Source organism: Terrapene carolina, unplaced genomic scaffold (assembly GCF_002925995.2).
Source record: "Terrapene carolina triunguis isolate 2854851 unplaced genomic scaffold, T_m_triunguis-2.0 Scaffold102, whole genome shotgun sequence".
Taxonomy (NCBI): Eukaryota; Metazoa; Chordata; order Testudines; family Emydidae; genus Terrapene; species Terrapene triunguis.
Genome location: NW_020664453.1, coordinates 3,308,200 through 3,323,929, shown reverse-complemented (window position 1 = coordinate 3,323,929; position 15,730 = coordinate 3,308,200). Strand labels below are relative to the sequence as shown.

At 39.4% G+C, this 15,730-nt stretch overlaps 1 protein-coding gene across 1 annotated transcript in view; it reads right to left on the bottom strand.

Annotated features, from left to right (window-relative positions):
• Positions 1-1,346: 1,346 nt before the first annotated feature.
• The window catches only part of LOC112120571 (zinc finger protein GLIS1), a 274,792-nt gene continuing 260,408 nt past the window's right edge, over positions 1,347-15,730 (bottom strand). The window contains 3 exon segments of the mRNA XM_029911585.1: positions 1,347-1,844; positions 5,557-5,724; positions 13,770-13,954. Coding sequence (XP_029767445.1) covers positions 1,708-1,844; positions 5,557-5,724; positions 13,770-13,954 — 490 coding nt within the window. The 3' untranslated portion in view covers positions 1,347-1,707.

Below are 15,730 nucleotides of genomic sequence, written 5' to 3'. Positions count from 1 at the left end.
TAAATTCTTTCCTTCTATTTATTATTCAGTGCCATTGCCTCTAATGCAGTGATACTCACACTGAGGCGCGCAAGCTGCAAGTGGCTTGTTAATGTATCTTCTGCGGCTCTTTGCAGCACATGATATTAAATCACTGTGTGATTTAATTATTAATCATTCTAAGTTACTAACCAATCAAGATGCTTTTACTATGTTATTAATCAATTGTAGTTGATAAAATAATAATACTTGGTCAGTCATTTTGCTGGGAGAATTATATATATATTAGGACTTTCAAGCGATTACAAAAATTAATCATGATTAATTGCACTTAAACAGTAATAGAATACCATTTATTTAAATATTTTGGGATGTTTTCTACATTTACAAATATATTGATTTCAATTACAACACAGAATACAAAGTGTACAGTGCTCACTTTATATTTATTTTTGATTACAAATATTTCCACTGTAAAAATGATAAACAAAAGAAATAGTACTTTTCAATTCACCTCGTACAAGTACTGTAGTGCAATCTCTACTGTGAAAGTGCAACTTACAACTTTGTATTCTGTGTTGTAATAGAAATCAATATATTTGAAAATGTAGGAAAATATCCAAAAATATTTAATAAATTTCAATTGGTATTCTATTGTTTAACGGTGCGAGTATGCGGAGGCTCCCACTGGCTGTGGTTCCCGGCCAATGGGAGCTGCAGGGATGGCGCCTGCAGGCAGGGCAGCGTGCAGAGCCGCCTGGCTGCGCCTCAGTGCCAGAGGAGGGGATATGCTTCCGGGAGCTGCTTGCGGTAAGCACCGCCCAGAGCCTGCACTCCTGAGCCCGCCCCACGCCCCAATCCCTGTCACAGCCCTGATCCCCCTCCCATCCTCCAAACCCCTTGGTCCCAGCCTGGATCCCCCCCCTGCACCCCAAACCCTTCATCATCCCCCCGCACTCCAACCTGGAGCCCCCTCCCACACCCTGAACTCCTCATTTCTGGCCCCACCCCGGAGCCCTCACCCCCTCCCACATCCCTACCCCCAATTTCGTGAGCATTCATGGCCCGCCCTACAATTTCCATACCCCGATGTGGCCCTCAGGCCAAAAAGTTTGCCCACCCCTGGCCTAGACTGCGTGCAGCTATCTAAGAGGTAAATATGTCTATTAGGTTAAATAATTGAGCAGCTTTCTTGAATAGATCAGGGTTTATCAGACTGAAGGTAAGAAACAACAGTATACTTGTATCCAGTTTTTAATGCTTTCTTGTAAAATTGAAAATATAAAACCAGCGGAGCAAATGAAGGCTTTATATACATGAGGTCTGTGATTAAAAAAGTCCATTTAGTCAAGAAAATTTCCAATGAATGAAACTAAAACGATTAAAGGGAACAACCGTCTCAAATTGAAAACATACATTTCAGAAACAAATCTTTACAAGTTATTATATAACTTACATTTACATTCTTACTAAGAAATGATAAAACAAGCTGTTTCAAATGCTCCTCATTCCCTTAAAGCATGAAATTCAAAGTGCCACAGCAAAGGAACAGGTTCCAATAACTTTTCTTATACAGTATATTCATTTATAAAATGGATTGGTAAATGTGAGGTGTTTATTTAAATGAGCACATAGAGATACAGACTAAATAAAAGTACTGGAACAGCATTTCTGTTACTACGTATACAGTTATAGTAATAATAAAGGAAACAAAGGATAAAGCTGTTCTTAGGTATCTGTATAGATGGAAGGAATGTGATTCAAACAATGATCAAAAGCACCATTTTGGAAAAATCCATTTTCTTCAGTTCCATTGGCGACTGCTTCTTCAGACCCACATTGTGCTTCAGAAATTACATCGTAGCCTGAAAGGAGGAAAAGCGTACGAGCATGATTTAGCACCATAGTACATATGAGGGCTGAGGCAGGAAGCACAAGTCTGAGTCCTAGAGCTATGTAGTGAAGCCTCACGTTAATCAGACAGCAGAATTCACCACCAACGCCTCACTTAGACAATATGAAAACTAACCTCATAATTTGTGTCATTGTGCATGAGTTTCCATTCACTGCTTTGTACGGGTACCCCTGTGTGAGTGAAGTTAATCTGGCTACCGGTGTGGGTGTGTCAGAGTATGCCTCTCTGGAGGAATTACTGTTACTAGGATATGTCAAAGCAATGGATGGACAAGGATCCTAGATAGTGTTCTGAAAGTGCTGCAGACAGATTGTGTTGTATATTTTTCTCTTTTAAAGGTACTTTGAGGATCTGGAAATATTTCATGTGTGCCCCAGACATTCTTGAGATCCTGGAGGAATCTGGCTAATGCACTAGCTGGCTCCCCAGGGTGTGGCCTGCGTTCTACAATTTGGGGTTTTGTCAGGCTCCTGGTGCCCCTGCGTGCACTCTGGAGTCAGCATCAGGGGCACAGGGTGTTCCTTTGGTAAGGAATGTTGTGAAGCATGGTGCCCTCTGGCCGCCTATACTGGCAGAATCTCCAATGGGCCTTCCACTCTGCTGGTACTGCTCTTCTGCTGCCCTACTCTTAGCAGGCCTTTGAGTGAAGGCAGGATTTTGTCCCCAATTCTTAATCAGGCTGAACTCTTATTGACATGATACATATCGCTCCACACTACTTGTTTGAAAAGGAACAGTATATGCACTTTGTGCCTGATGCTGACTGCAGCAAGACTAGTTATGAACACACATAGGTAAGTGGATTTCAATTTAGTCCAATATATCTGAATAGTTTCCCTTGTGTAAAATGATTTCTTTAAATCCCATTCCCAGAAACAGTTTAAAGTGATATTGACTAAGATCTCCTCTTCAAATCTTGCCACTGCTCCGATACCTGCTCCTCTCTCTGTGCCCAAGCTTCCCTCTTCACTGACCCTTTTGTTTCCTTTATCCACTCCAAAGCCCAGTGTTCTTCTGTGTGGCCTTGAGTAGCTTGCTAAGCTTCCTCCTTCCAAAGACATCTCAAACCCCACTTATTGCATGAAGCATTGATGTTGTGTTATGCTCACACCCCACTCTGCACATTCTGTGTCACCTCAGACAGCGTCGTCTATGTTTGGCTATATCTTTCTAAAGGATTGTATGTTCTTCAGAACAAGGACAGATCTGTATTTCTTCAGCACAGATTACTGACTTATGCATATGAAAGAAGGCTGCACTTCAGTTATTGAGGCACTTGCGGCTGACTGGGTGACATGGAAAACATGTTACTATTTACTGCAAATCACATCCATATCCACTGCAAACGTATGTGAGGAAGGATGCTCTTGCGGTTAATACACTGAACTGGGACTCTGGGGATTTGGGTTCAGTTTTCTGTTTTGCCACCGTCTCTCTGTGTGAGTTTTGGCAAATTACTTAATCTCTCTGTACTTCAGTTTCCCATTGATAAAATAAGGATGATACTTCATTTCTCCCACTTTGTTTCCCTTGTTTATTTAGATTGCATGTTCATCAGGGTAGGGACTGTCTTGTACTATGTATTTTTATAGGAGTGAGCACAATGGGACCCCAATCTTGGTTGGGGCCTTAGGTTCTACATAATATAATTAATAATGGACTCTGATTCTGTAGCCCTATGTAGGCAAGTCCCCCATTGATATCAAAGAGATTTGCCTTAAGTAGGACTGTAGGATCAGGCCCTTACAAGTGAATTAGTTAGGGGGGTGTTTGTTTTTTAATAGATTAGAGACTAGATTCTGCACTCACTTATACTTATGCAACCCCTTGTGATTTATACTAGTTTACTGTATTAGTTAACCAAGGGTGGACTAATCTGTGGATCAATTCCTGCTCTCTGATACAGAGTAAATCTGAAGTAAATGAGAGTAGAAAACAACCCAGTTTGTTTGTCTAGTCAGCACTGTGTATATAACCTAACTGAAGAGCACAGTATTCTATTAACTTATGAAAGGGTGCGTATTATGTTAATTTTCTCTATCTGACAGGGCCCACGTACAAAGGGGTACACAACCACAAATGGACAAAAACCAAGATAAACATACACCCCAGAAATCACTGTTAGATTCCAGATAGTGTAAACCATCCAAAAGCCCTGAACACAAAATAAAAAATTTATTGACTGTTAATGTGATTCATGGAACAGCTGTTTGCCAGTCACATTTGGCATTCCTGTGAGATGAGATCTCCATTAATATTAATGGTGCTATAAAACCCTGAAAAAATTAAAGCACAGCCTTGATGAATCTTGCAAACCTGAATGGTTCTATTTTACACAGAAAGATGAGATAAGATTTATATTTTCCATATATTTATTTGTTTCAGATGCTATGTATTTGTATACCTCAATAACCGTTCTAAAAATAAAATTATTGCTGAGAAACCATAATAGGTTCGCCCCAGACAAAAATAGCAAATGTTGTGGTAGTTGGTGTTTTGCCACATTATTATTTTTTTGCTCTGACAATTACTTTTGCAAAGTTTATTGAGTCTATTCTCTACCTGTCTAAACTGAACCTCAAATTTCAACATTTTAAAACTGTTTTAGTAACATCAAACTTATGAATATCACAAAAAAAAATCAAAGTTAAGGCTGAAACTGCATGGTTAACTCTTCCCTTTTGCTAGTTATTGCTGCACGTATTTTTTAGTGTGTAACACGACACACACACTGAACTGCGATTCCTCACAATGGGGTAGGAATGTCAGCTCTTATTCTGCAGTCCTATCTCGGACGCCAGTCCAGGAAAGCACTTAAGCAAATGTTTTCAGTAATGTCCTGAGCGGAGATGCTTTCCTGAATCAGGGCCTCCAGCAAAAACCATGTTTGGAATCAGTGAGTTTTGCCTAACTAAAGAGTGACGAATTGGTACTCTCTCATTGCTATGGCATTGCTTAAAATATGTTGGGTCTTGTTACTTCCATGATTTTTCACTGTGGTTTTTAAAAATAGGAAAAAATCCCTCAGAAACATGAGCAGTTCTGTATGGGAGCTCATTCCCTAGATTGTAATGATTCTAGTATACCTCTAGGCACGTTACCATTATGCAAATATATGGCTGGGAAAAAAGTTACCCATGTGCAATAGCCACTTTTCCAAACAAAATTCCCATAGTCACTAGTTCACATTTGGTACATTTCAGTATAAAAAAAAAAAACACACCCCACTTTTTATTCTTAAGTGAACTAGAAGTCCCTGAAGCCAGTAATGTTTAACAGAATTTCATAGGAATATAAAAATCCAGTTTTGAGACTTAGACCCTGACTATGAACTGCAGCCTGAAATGACTTATACACACCTGAAGGTAGGGCTTTTAGTGTAAATGTTGACACAATCTTTACAATAAATGTCAAGGGAACGGGGCAAAATTGCCTTTTTAGTGAGCTGTCCAAAAGCTCACTAAAGTCACTGGGTCTACCCACACAAGTAAGAGGAGAATTTGGCTGTCGCTGAAATACTGTAGGATAAAAGAAAACAAATCTATTTTCCTAAATAATTGAGTTTAGTGAAATGTTGCATTTTATGTAATAAGACAAAAAGTGTTTTTTCTATTTCTAAAAAAAAATCACAAGGATAACTCTTCATAATAGGAATAAATTACCTGTTGAAGCTAAAGGTGCATTGAGTATGTGACACCCATTCTGTCTCAAAGGATTAAAGCAATGGGATTCCCCTGTTAGCACATCACTGTTGACAGACTGCTCCACTGTTCTGTAGCAGTCTCCGTAGTGGAAACAGTTTTGTATTGAGTGAAAGCTGCCTTGGTAACCTGAAAACAGATATTGCATACACAGTTTAACACTGCCGTGACGGTATTAGCTTCATTTCTGTCATAGCATTTCATTACTACTGTGGGTTTTAGATCCTTAGGGTTTTAACTACGGAAAAATGACCAAGCCACAGCCTTTATTCTACTTACATATTTATACACACTGTGTGTTATAATATAATATAATATAATATAATATAATTAATATAAAACCTATATCAGGCTTGATTCTGCAAGGTGCTGAGCACTGTGGCCCTATCCAGCAAAGCATATAAGGACATGCTTAACTTTGAGCAACTGAATGAGTTGCCCCACTGAAGTTAACGGGCTACTCATTAAAGTTAAGCATGTTCTTAAATGCTTTGCTGGATCAGGGCCAGGATGCTCAGCACACTGTGGGATTGAGCCTATAATGAATGACTGTTCAATTTACCTGAATTAAATAATGCAGTATTTTACTGATATACCCTATTTGATTTGTAACTGAATAAAGGCCTTTTACCATCCAGCATGAATTATTTATTGCAGGAGATAACTGTATTTACGAATATACCGTTTAGAATACTTCAGCCCTCTCCTTTTTCAAAGTGCTATCTTGTTTCAAATGAGAACATTTCACTAGTCACGGTGGGCCAGATCCGGCAAGAAGAGTTTGGCCTAGAGGTGCTACCCTGCATTCTGATGGACTTAAAGACCTTTATGCCAGGGGAGGATCTCTTTAGCTTGCCGCTGGGGCTCCTTGGCAATCCCACCAATGGAAGCTGCTGAGGGGATGTTTTGAATAGGCCCATTCCCTCCCCAGCCAGCAAAATCCATTTTGGGGCCACTAGTGTCTCCTCCTTCCCTAGAATCTCCTGTCTCACATGCTTTCTACCACCAGGGGTCCCGCACTGGCTTGCACCAGCAGAAACCTGCCAAAAGGAGAGGTAAATCCTGCCTCAGGCAGAAAGTCACTTGGCAGTAAAGAGCAGGCTAAGTACTTGTAAATGGAGAGTGGAGTTTTACTCCTTACAGGTTGGTGCCAGCATCCTAAAAGAACAAGGTGGTGACTCGGCCTCATCAATGTGAGCTGGGAGCTGTGCACGAAGGGGTTCTCAGGGCATCCCTCACACTAATGACACAGTTAAAGTTAATTATTTTCTAATCTGAATCCTTACTTCTCCTAACAGCCAGTCTAAATGGATTCATATTCTCTCTCTCTTTCCATTTAGCAGAAAGTGTCATAGGAATTTCTCCATGTTTCCCGTGAAAAGGGCAGTGGTACTTTTTCTTCTATTTTTTTTTCTCCTTCCCGCACTCATGCAGAATGAAACTTTTCCTCCAGGAAAGTCAAATGACTTCTCTCCAGTTTTATCAAAGGAAGATGTCAGGCCAGATCTGCAGCTGCTAGACATCTGAATTGCCCCACTGATCAGCTGAAGTACTGGCCTGCTGTTTCAACCCTGGGGTTAATTTCATGTATTTAAAAAGTAACACTGGTGCTTATCACCAAAGCACCTGGATGCCTTACACTGCTCAAATACACCAATTACCAATCCGCAGACTGTAACAAACTCCTTCCTGTTCACAAAACTCTGACAGTTACCACAGACTGTTATACATCAGGCTAACTGGTGCAATTCTTTAATAATGATGCAGCATACCTAGTTGGGGTGAAAGGGTAGGTTTTGTATGGAAGTTTGACTATTTTACATGGTTTTTGATTGACCCTGCAAGCCTCATGTGTCCTATTTCTAGAGAACTACGGTCCCTCATCACAAAAAACACACTTTGATATTTCATGACTGAAGTACTAAGGGACGACCATTCCAGAGGAAGATACCAAGCACATTTTACCAATGGTACAAGTATTTTCTGCAGTAGGCAAGAAGGCCTAGAAATTTGGAATGTTGAATATTAAACGATGTGTGTCCTTCCCTGGCACAAGTAAACAGCCACCTCTATTTAATGCTAGGAGAGACTGGCTCAAAGAATCAAAGAGCTCTTATGAGAGGCTGCTAAACTATCTTGTGATGAAGCTTCAGGTACAGTAGCTTATTGAGTGATGTTAATAGTTATCCTGATTTTTATACTTACAAAATGTTAAATCCTCTCTGCACACCTTCTAAAATCACTATATAACTTTAGGGATGAGCATTAGACATTAGACACTTGGCTTCAAATGAGGCATTACTGGCTCAAATGAGCACTTTATGAGCTTGGAGCAATCAGACTTTCCAGACTGCCTGCTAGACAAATCACTTCTAGGGAAGGCACATGTGTATTTCCTATGTCCCTGTAATCACGGTCTCTCTCATCATGCTCAGCCAGCATGCTTTATTAAACCAATTCAATATCTTTATGGTCCCTAAGGCTAAGACACTGCGATTTAGAAAATCAGCCAATAGCCCAACACAACACAACTGAATTAAAACTCACTTTGGACAAGCTTTTAGATAGGCAGCCGGATCCACCACTGCTCTTCAAGACTTATGGATAAGGTTTTCTTTTGAACTGCTTGAGGTTGTACTCTATAACTAGCCAGCAGGTTCGGGCCCCGGTGAAAAAAAATTTTCAGGCCCCCCAGCAAGGGCGGACCGGCTAAACAGGGCCGACGAGAGGGAGGGGAAGCCGGGCCCCATGCTCCCTTCCGGACCGCCAGGCCCTGGTAATTTGTACCAGCTTCCCCCCCCCTTCCCCCCCGCCCTCGTCGGCCCTGCTGGCCAGTAAGAAACAGGGGGCGGGGGAAGAGAGAGAGAGCGAGCGAGCACGCTCAGTAAAACAAGGAGGGCTGAAAATAGCTACCAAAAGCAGTCAAGATATGTTTTATCCTGGGCTGGGTGTACACCAGTGCCTCAGACAGGCAGCCTGATATGGCACTGGTGAGGTGGCTGTAGCCTGACAATTCTAGGGAGAGGCAGTGTCATGAAAATATCTTAATATTCGATTATTGGATTTTACAGTGTTTGTTAAATGCTTCCCAGTACAAATACAAGGAAAAAGACCCGGCCCCTTCTCTACAGAGCTTGTATATGTGATGTGACTGGTGGGTGTAGCAAACTGCGGAAAGGGGATGGAATGAGGAAGGACAAAAGTTACAGCAATATGATCATGCAGTTACTCAGTTTAGGAATATGCAAATATTGTTGGCAGTAGCAGGAGTTTTAATCCTTTTCAAATGAGCAGAGTTGTCAGAAATGTTTGCTCACTTGCAGGGCTGGCTCTAGGCACCAGCGTTCCAAGCATGTGCTCGGGGCAGCCCTTTTCAAGGGGCAGCATTCCGGCTCTTTGGGGGCGGCACTTTTGAAGGGGCGGCACTCCGTTGTTTGTTTGTTTGTTTTTGTTTTTTGCTTCGGCGGCAAATTTTTTTGCTTGGGGCGGCAAAAAACCTGGAGCCAGCCCTGCTCACTTGAGGGCACTGTGGAAGAAATGAGTGTTAAAGAGGGACTTGACTAAGGAAAGCGATAGGACCAGATGGGAAGGTATTCCAGGCATAGGAAGCAACATGGTAAAAGGCATGGAAATGGTTGTGGGAGAAATGGACAAACAGGGCATCAAGACTAAACATCTGATTCCTTAAGGCTGAAAATTAGAAGAGGTAAAGCAGCTTCTAGAGTGTGTCTAAGCTGGCAGAGTCCCAATAATTTTTTCAACTAGAGAAGCTGAGACAGAGATTTTTAATTACCAAAAGGGACACTCAAGACAGCTTTTCCATCCACAAAGACAGCTAATCAGGCAATACATTCTGTGCCCCTCATGCACTGATTTTTTGTACAACATGTCATTGTTCAGTTTGAGAGGTACAGCTAACAAGCAGTAATTTTATTACTTATCGGTATGTTTATAATATGAATCATCATCTTTGGAATAACATCACAAATGACTCATTTTGTGGCATTTTTACTGGGAATGACAAGATGAGCCGATATTAATTCAAAGGGACTTCATCCTAGCCTGTGAAATTGTAAGCAACTACAGTTGTAGCTAATTTGCATGCACACAATTCAATTTATGAGAAAAAGTCAGATTTTCCTGGCACTTAAACACGGACATGATAAATGCTAAATGATGCAGGACAGCAAAGTCAATTTTATGTCTATGCACGAGTGAGATTTTGACAGGCTTTTTCTCTACTCTAGATCAGTGTTTCTCAAAATGTGTGACTGGTCTCACTGAGAAGGGTCTCTGAGCACGTGTAGGGGAGACGTGAGAAAAAGAAGGGTTAAATTACTATCAATATAATAATCCTTCTCACTCTTCATCAGCTGAGCCAAACCATCTGCAGTAACATCCATAGGATGTGTGGCCCCAAGTGGGTAAACAGAGTCTCCTGGGAATTAGGAGATATGGAAGGCAGGAAGCTCATTGACATCCATTTGCCTCTGCCCTGATGATTGAAATTATGGTTTCATATTTCTTCACTTCATTCCGCATCACCAATACCACTCTAAGGGCCCTTTCTCAGATGAGAACTCCCCAGTTTCCCCTGGTGACAGGTTTTGCAACATGGTAGGGCCACTTCCCGCCAGGTAGTTGTTCAATCCTCTGATACAGACAGATACCTTCTTTTGGTGGGAAGATGGGTTGGCTTTTGCAACAAACTATCCTTTCCTCTGGGTGGCTAGCATCACCAGCAACCAGGAATGGCTCAGAAGGCCAGCAAATATTTTTAGAGGCTCAAATCCCTTGGCGATCTTTCATGCTGATAATAAAGGGAAGTTAATGACCAGCTTGGGTGAATGTCAAGTGTTGCTGAAAAGCAGTCATTAGACCACAGATGAAAGCGAAACTGGTTTGAAAGTAAATCTGCTAGTCCAGGAGTTGGTTTCAGTAGCACTACAACTGGGACAATATGAGTGTTTACCTAACATTTGCATATGTACTAGTGGCAAAGGAACCTCTGTAACAATGTGTGCTCTAGCCAAATAAGACATGTCATAAATGAATGAGATTTTGAATAAGACTATTTTAGGCAACCTCAGGAAACGAAACTTACTGTTTATGGGCACTCTAATTTAATTGCTTAGGAAATACTAAGCCCGGGTCTTCATGTAATATACAATTTTTAATTTTTTTTGTGTGAGAAAGGTTCTTTTCATTCATTCCATTTTAGTTTGATTCCTTTAAGTTCTATGAAAAGCTTTGCTTCTACATGGAATTGTCTCTCAATATAATACAGACTAGTATTTAGGAGCTAAGATGAGGCTTGAATCATAGAATCATAGAATATCAGGGTTGGAAGGGACCTCAGGAGGTCATCTAGTCCAACCCCCTGCTCAAAGCAGGACCAATCCCCAGACAATAACTGTGGTTCAATTAACAACCACATATGGCTCAACACTAATTAAACATGGGACATTTTAAAGATTTTTTAAAAAAACCCCTCTTAAGCAGCTAAAATAAGAAGCATGCAAGAATTATTTTTTTGTAGACATTTTCCTGTTCTATGCATGCAGAGGGGTAGTACCCACTTGGCAACAGGAGCTCTGCTGATATTTTTCCAAATGGTTTTCGTTCTATTTGTCTAATTTAAATCAAATTTTCTGAGGTTAAGTTCCAATTGAAGAATTTACCAAATGCCTGTCAGTTTAAATGATCACTGTTAAATGTTTTATGTACAGTAAATGTAGAAGTATCACAGTTAATAAAGAAATAAGCTGCGTTCCAAATATAACATTTAGCTCCAATTTTGCTTTGAAATCATTTGTGACAAAATAGCTGTAGTTAACCACATCAGAAAACACACTGCTTGCCTCTATTTCCCCAAGCCATAATCTAAAAAACCTGAAGCACTTTTTAAATGAATGATGTAATGAGCAAATGACTGGAATATGTCTATTAAACTACAACTCATATACGTCATGTCATTTAAATGTACGTGCAAATAAATCCAAGCTCTTCAAATTCCATAAAATCTCTGACAAGAAATCATGTCAGATATAAATAAATGCAGTATGCTGTTTGCTTGCCAAATTCTTTCAGTGTATAATAATTTCCATGTGACTTTACTATAACTAGCTAAAGACACAAATACTGTGGTTTATCATTCTTCTCATTATCGACAACCCATAGCAATTCTCAACATTAATGTGCTTCTATAAAGACTGACTGGTTTTACAGATCATGTTATTTAGAATTTCCTTTTTTACAGTAAAAATATAACAAACTTGACTAAAAGATTCCCATTTAAAAAGCTGCCATTAAAGAACTGAAACAAAAGCTTCAAGAAAGTTTAAGCCCAAATATGGGTTACAGATGAATTGGTTTCAAAGGCTATTACTCAACATTGATTTTTGAACTTTTTCATAATAAAATTATAATAATAATTCAAAATTTGGTTAAAGTGGAAAATTATTGCCTTTTTCAAAACCACACAACACAGCAGTCAGAAAGCAATGGTTTGCTCAAATGGGAAATGTGGTTTTCTCTAAGGAATAAAGTCAATTTATTTAAGTGGTTCAAAACTTGTTCTGTCTATGCATTTGTTTCTGTCATTATAATGAGCTGCTAATCTGTCCTCCTGCGGTTTGTAGTTATTTAGCTCATTATAATAACAATCATATATGATTATATGCTATCATAAATCTGCCACTTTTCCCCTCTCAGAGTTAGTCATTTTAAAATTGAATAATCTGTTGAGCGTCAGGTTTAGTGAGTTTTTTGTTTGACACAAATCATTTAATATAACATGCTTTTGCCTTTCAGACAAAGTCCAATCAAACAGCAAAAACTAAGCAAGCAATTTTAGAGTATTTATGGTACTTGACCCAATCTAGAGGTTAAAATACTACCTGGAGACCAAGAGAGAAAGGGAGGTAAGTATCTATGTATTAGAGATGTACCCTGCCATTGGGCCTATATCAGAATCTTGTTTTTTCAAACTTTATAAAAACTTGGCCTTAAAACATTCAAAGAATAGCAAGCAAGTCATTTTGCTCACTTGGTATATTTATCGTACATGAAACTGCACGTTTCTGAAAAATGCCTTATTCAAACAATGGTACAATTGTGAACTGAGTTGAGAATCTGGTTATCTGCCCGGGTATACTTATATGCTTGGTTATACTTTACAACCAGACAGCTGTCCTGTACATCTGTAATATGATGAATATTTACCATATGGAAGCAATATAGTATCTGGATTATATAACATGTTATCTAAATATCCAAGCTTCCATTACCACAGTAATCTGTGATAATATTAAGTGCTAATGTATACCTTCAAAACATTGTAGAGATACTAATGCCTCACAAGACAACTTTGGGGGTATGAAAATAAGCAGCATCCCCATTTTAAAGACTGGGAAATTCAAATGCAGAGGATAAATAATTTACCTAAACTACACAACAAGATAGTGACAGAGTTAGGATTAGAACTCAAGACCTCCTGTCTCTCTAGTACTCAAACCATATTAAATGGGTGTAATGCCAGAAAGTGCCATTATAGTCTATTGTATAAATGATGCATTTTAAAGCTTCCTAAATACTACATAGACTGATAGAATAAACAGTTACAGCTTCAAGGGTGATCCAGAGTTAAATCTTTTACTCTGTCTTTAAATCAAAGGTATTTTGGGATGTAATTAATATGTGCTTGCAAAATACTTTGAGATCCTCTAATGAAAGGTGCTATATAAATGCACAGCTTTGTAATTACTGATTATAATTTGTCCCCATTATAAGTAGGTAATAATATATATGGAGATATACCTATCTCTTAGAGCTGGAAGTGACCCTGAAAGGTCATGGAGTCCAGCCCCCTGCCTTTAGCAGGACTGAGTACTGATTTTTTTTTTTTTGCCCCAGATCCCTAAGCAGTCCCCCTCAAGGATTGAACTCACAACCCTGGGTTTAGCAGGCCAATGCTCAAGCCACTGATCTATCCCTCCTCCCTTAGCCCTCAGGTAATGCATGTACTGATCTGACTGATGAAAACTACAGCCCCATGTGACTCAAAACACTTAAAAAATAGGAGCTTCCACAAAAATGTTGTCAGACAGTGTTGCCAAATACTGCAATAATTAAAACACTAATACGGCAGCTGGGAAATCTCAAAAGATAGTTACCTTGCAGTCCCTGTTGTACAGATTGGTTTTGAAACTGAGCATATGGTTTATTTGGTATTCCTGAAAACTGTTGCCCATTTGGAGACTGGCTGTGTGGTGATGATGAACCATGTTTCTGCAATAGGGAAGGTGGAACTAGTGTTTTCAGAGGACTGAGAAGAGGTGAAAGAATATTTGGAGCAAGCCTAGAACAAGAAAAGAGAAAAAGCTTATATTACAATATGAGAAAATAAAATACTTGAAAGTCCCTAGGCAGTATTTCCATAGTGATTTAATATAGAGAACTTTATTTACAATTTGTGCTGCCATAAATGATATTTAAAAAAAATAAACAATAAAATGTTTCTTTCAGGTGTACGCCAGTTACACTGGCTTCCCATACTGTTCACACTTCTGGGGTCAAAAGTGATACTATTAGTCAGCAAGCTGTCTGACTTCACAATTAGATGCAAAGTCAGTTTTAATTAAAAACTTTATTAACTGACAAATGGATCTGAAAATACAGGCAGAGACTAATTTAATGCTAATAGGTATTCCGTGATTAAATTCTCACGTATTGCAATGAAAAGGCATCTCTTAGGGTCTAATTCTGAATTCCATTACGCCATTGATGCAAATAGATCTGTCTGGGAGTAAAATAATAGCAGAATTTTGCACTTAATGATTATGTCCAATTAATAGAAAACCTCATTAATATCTTTAGTCTCTCCCCCTTGTTCTATTTGTACAAAAAATAAAAGCACAAGGAAACTTTCTTTAAACATGTAATTCTTTATTGTGTCTCAGAACCCTTCCAAATCATTGTACTGCTATACAAAATATAAAATTATTGCCCTTCTCAACCATCAGCAGTCTTGTACACTATAAAAGCAGTGCTTAGAAAACCAAACATTAACGATAATATTAGTGCTTAGAAGTTTCAGGTTTCAATTTGTTTCTATCAAGGAGGCTTCACCCCTGCTCTCGCCTCTCCCGCCCCCCCCACCTCCTCCCGGAAAAGACTCCTCTTTCAAGGCATAAGGATCTAAAATGTCAGATGTGTGTATCTTATTTTAATATTGAATTTACCTCTTTCTAAAATACGAGGAAACTCAAGCTCTAATGGGGAGCTCCTTTCATCCCAGGAGGTTCCCTACTGAGTCGGAATTGTCTAAATGCACTACCAGCTAAAATGGGGCTAAGCATCTATACCCAAATGTTCAGCCAAGTCAAGGTTGCATACTTGTTTTCAATTGTTTCTCATCTAACAGCATAGTTTTAAACAGAGGGGTCTAGATTGTCCTTCAAAAGCACAGCCCTGGGTAAGCATGTGTATGCTACTGCAGTGCCCCAGAAGAAGACTGGGATGTAAAACCTCTTCCCCGAGAACCATCTGCTGGCCACAAAGAGTCCTGCTGCTTTGCAGAGAGCAGAATCAAGAATCTGGTCCTTCTGTGCAAACCCCATTAGAATTATATTATCATTCTACAAATTAACAATAATCTAAATGTTTTGCTGGGGCATTTAGACCTCTGGTTTTTTGAGCTCTCATTGCAGCAGTAGAAAGAATGATCAGTTGGGTTCTAGACTGATAGCCTCAACTGTTGATCTTTTGAATGCAGATACTGTCTAGAGTTTGTTTGCATGAAATACAATACTGTGTAGATGCTGTATTTTCTTTACCCTCCAACCTCATATGTCTTGGGCTGAAATGAAAACAAAGGACAGATTAAGACATAGAGGTGGGGGGAGCCACATTACATCTAATAGATTCCATAGAACCTAATGAAACAAAACTTCTGTATGGAGAGAACCACTCAGTAGAAACTGTATGGCTAGCCCAAGGCATAAGTATAAAAATATTCTAGTAGATTACCTGTTGACACCTGACCGGGAAAAGGATATTGAGTGCACGCTGTTGCAGAAGATCGAAGATGATACCAACTCTAATAAAACTGTAATAATGGGTGACTTCAACTACC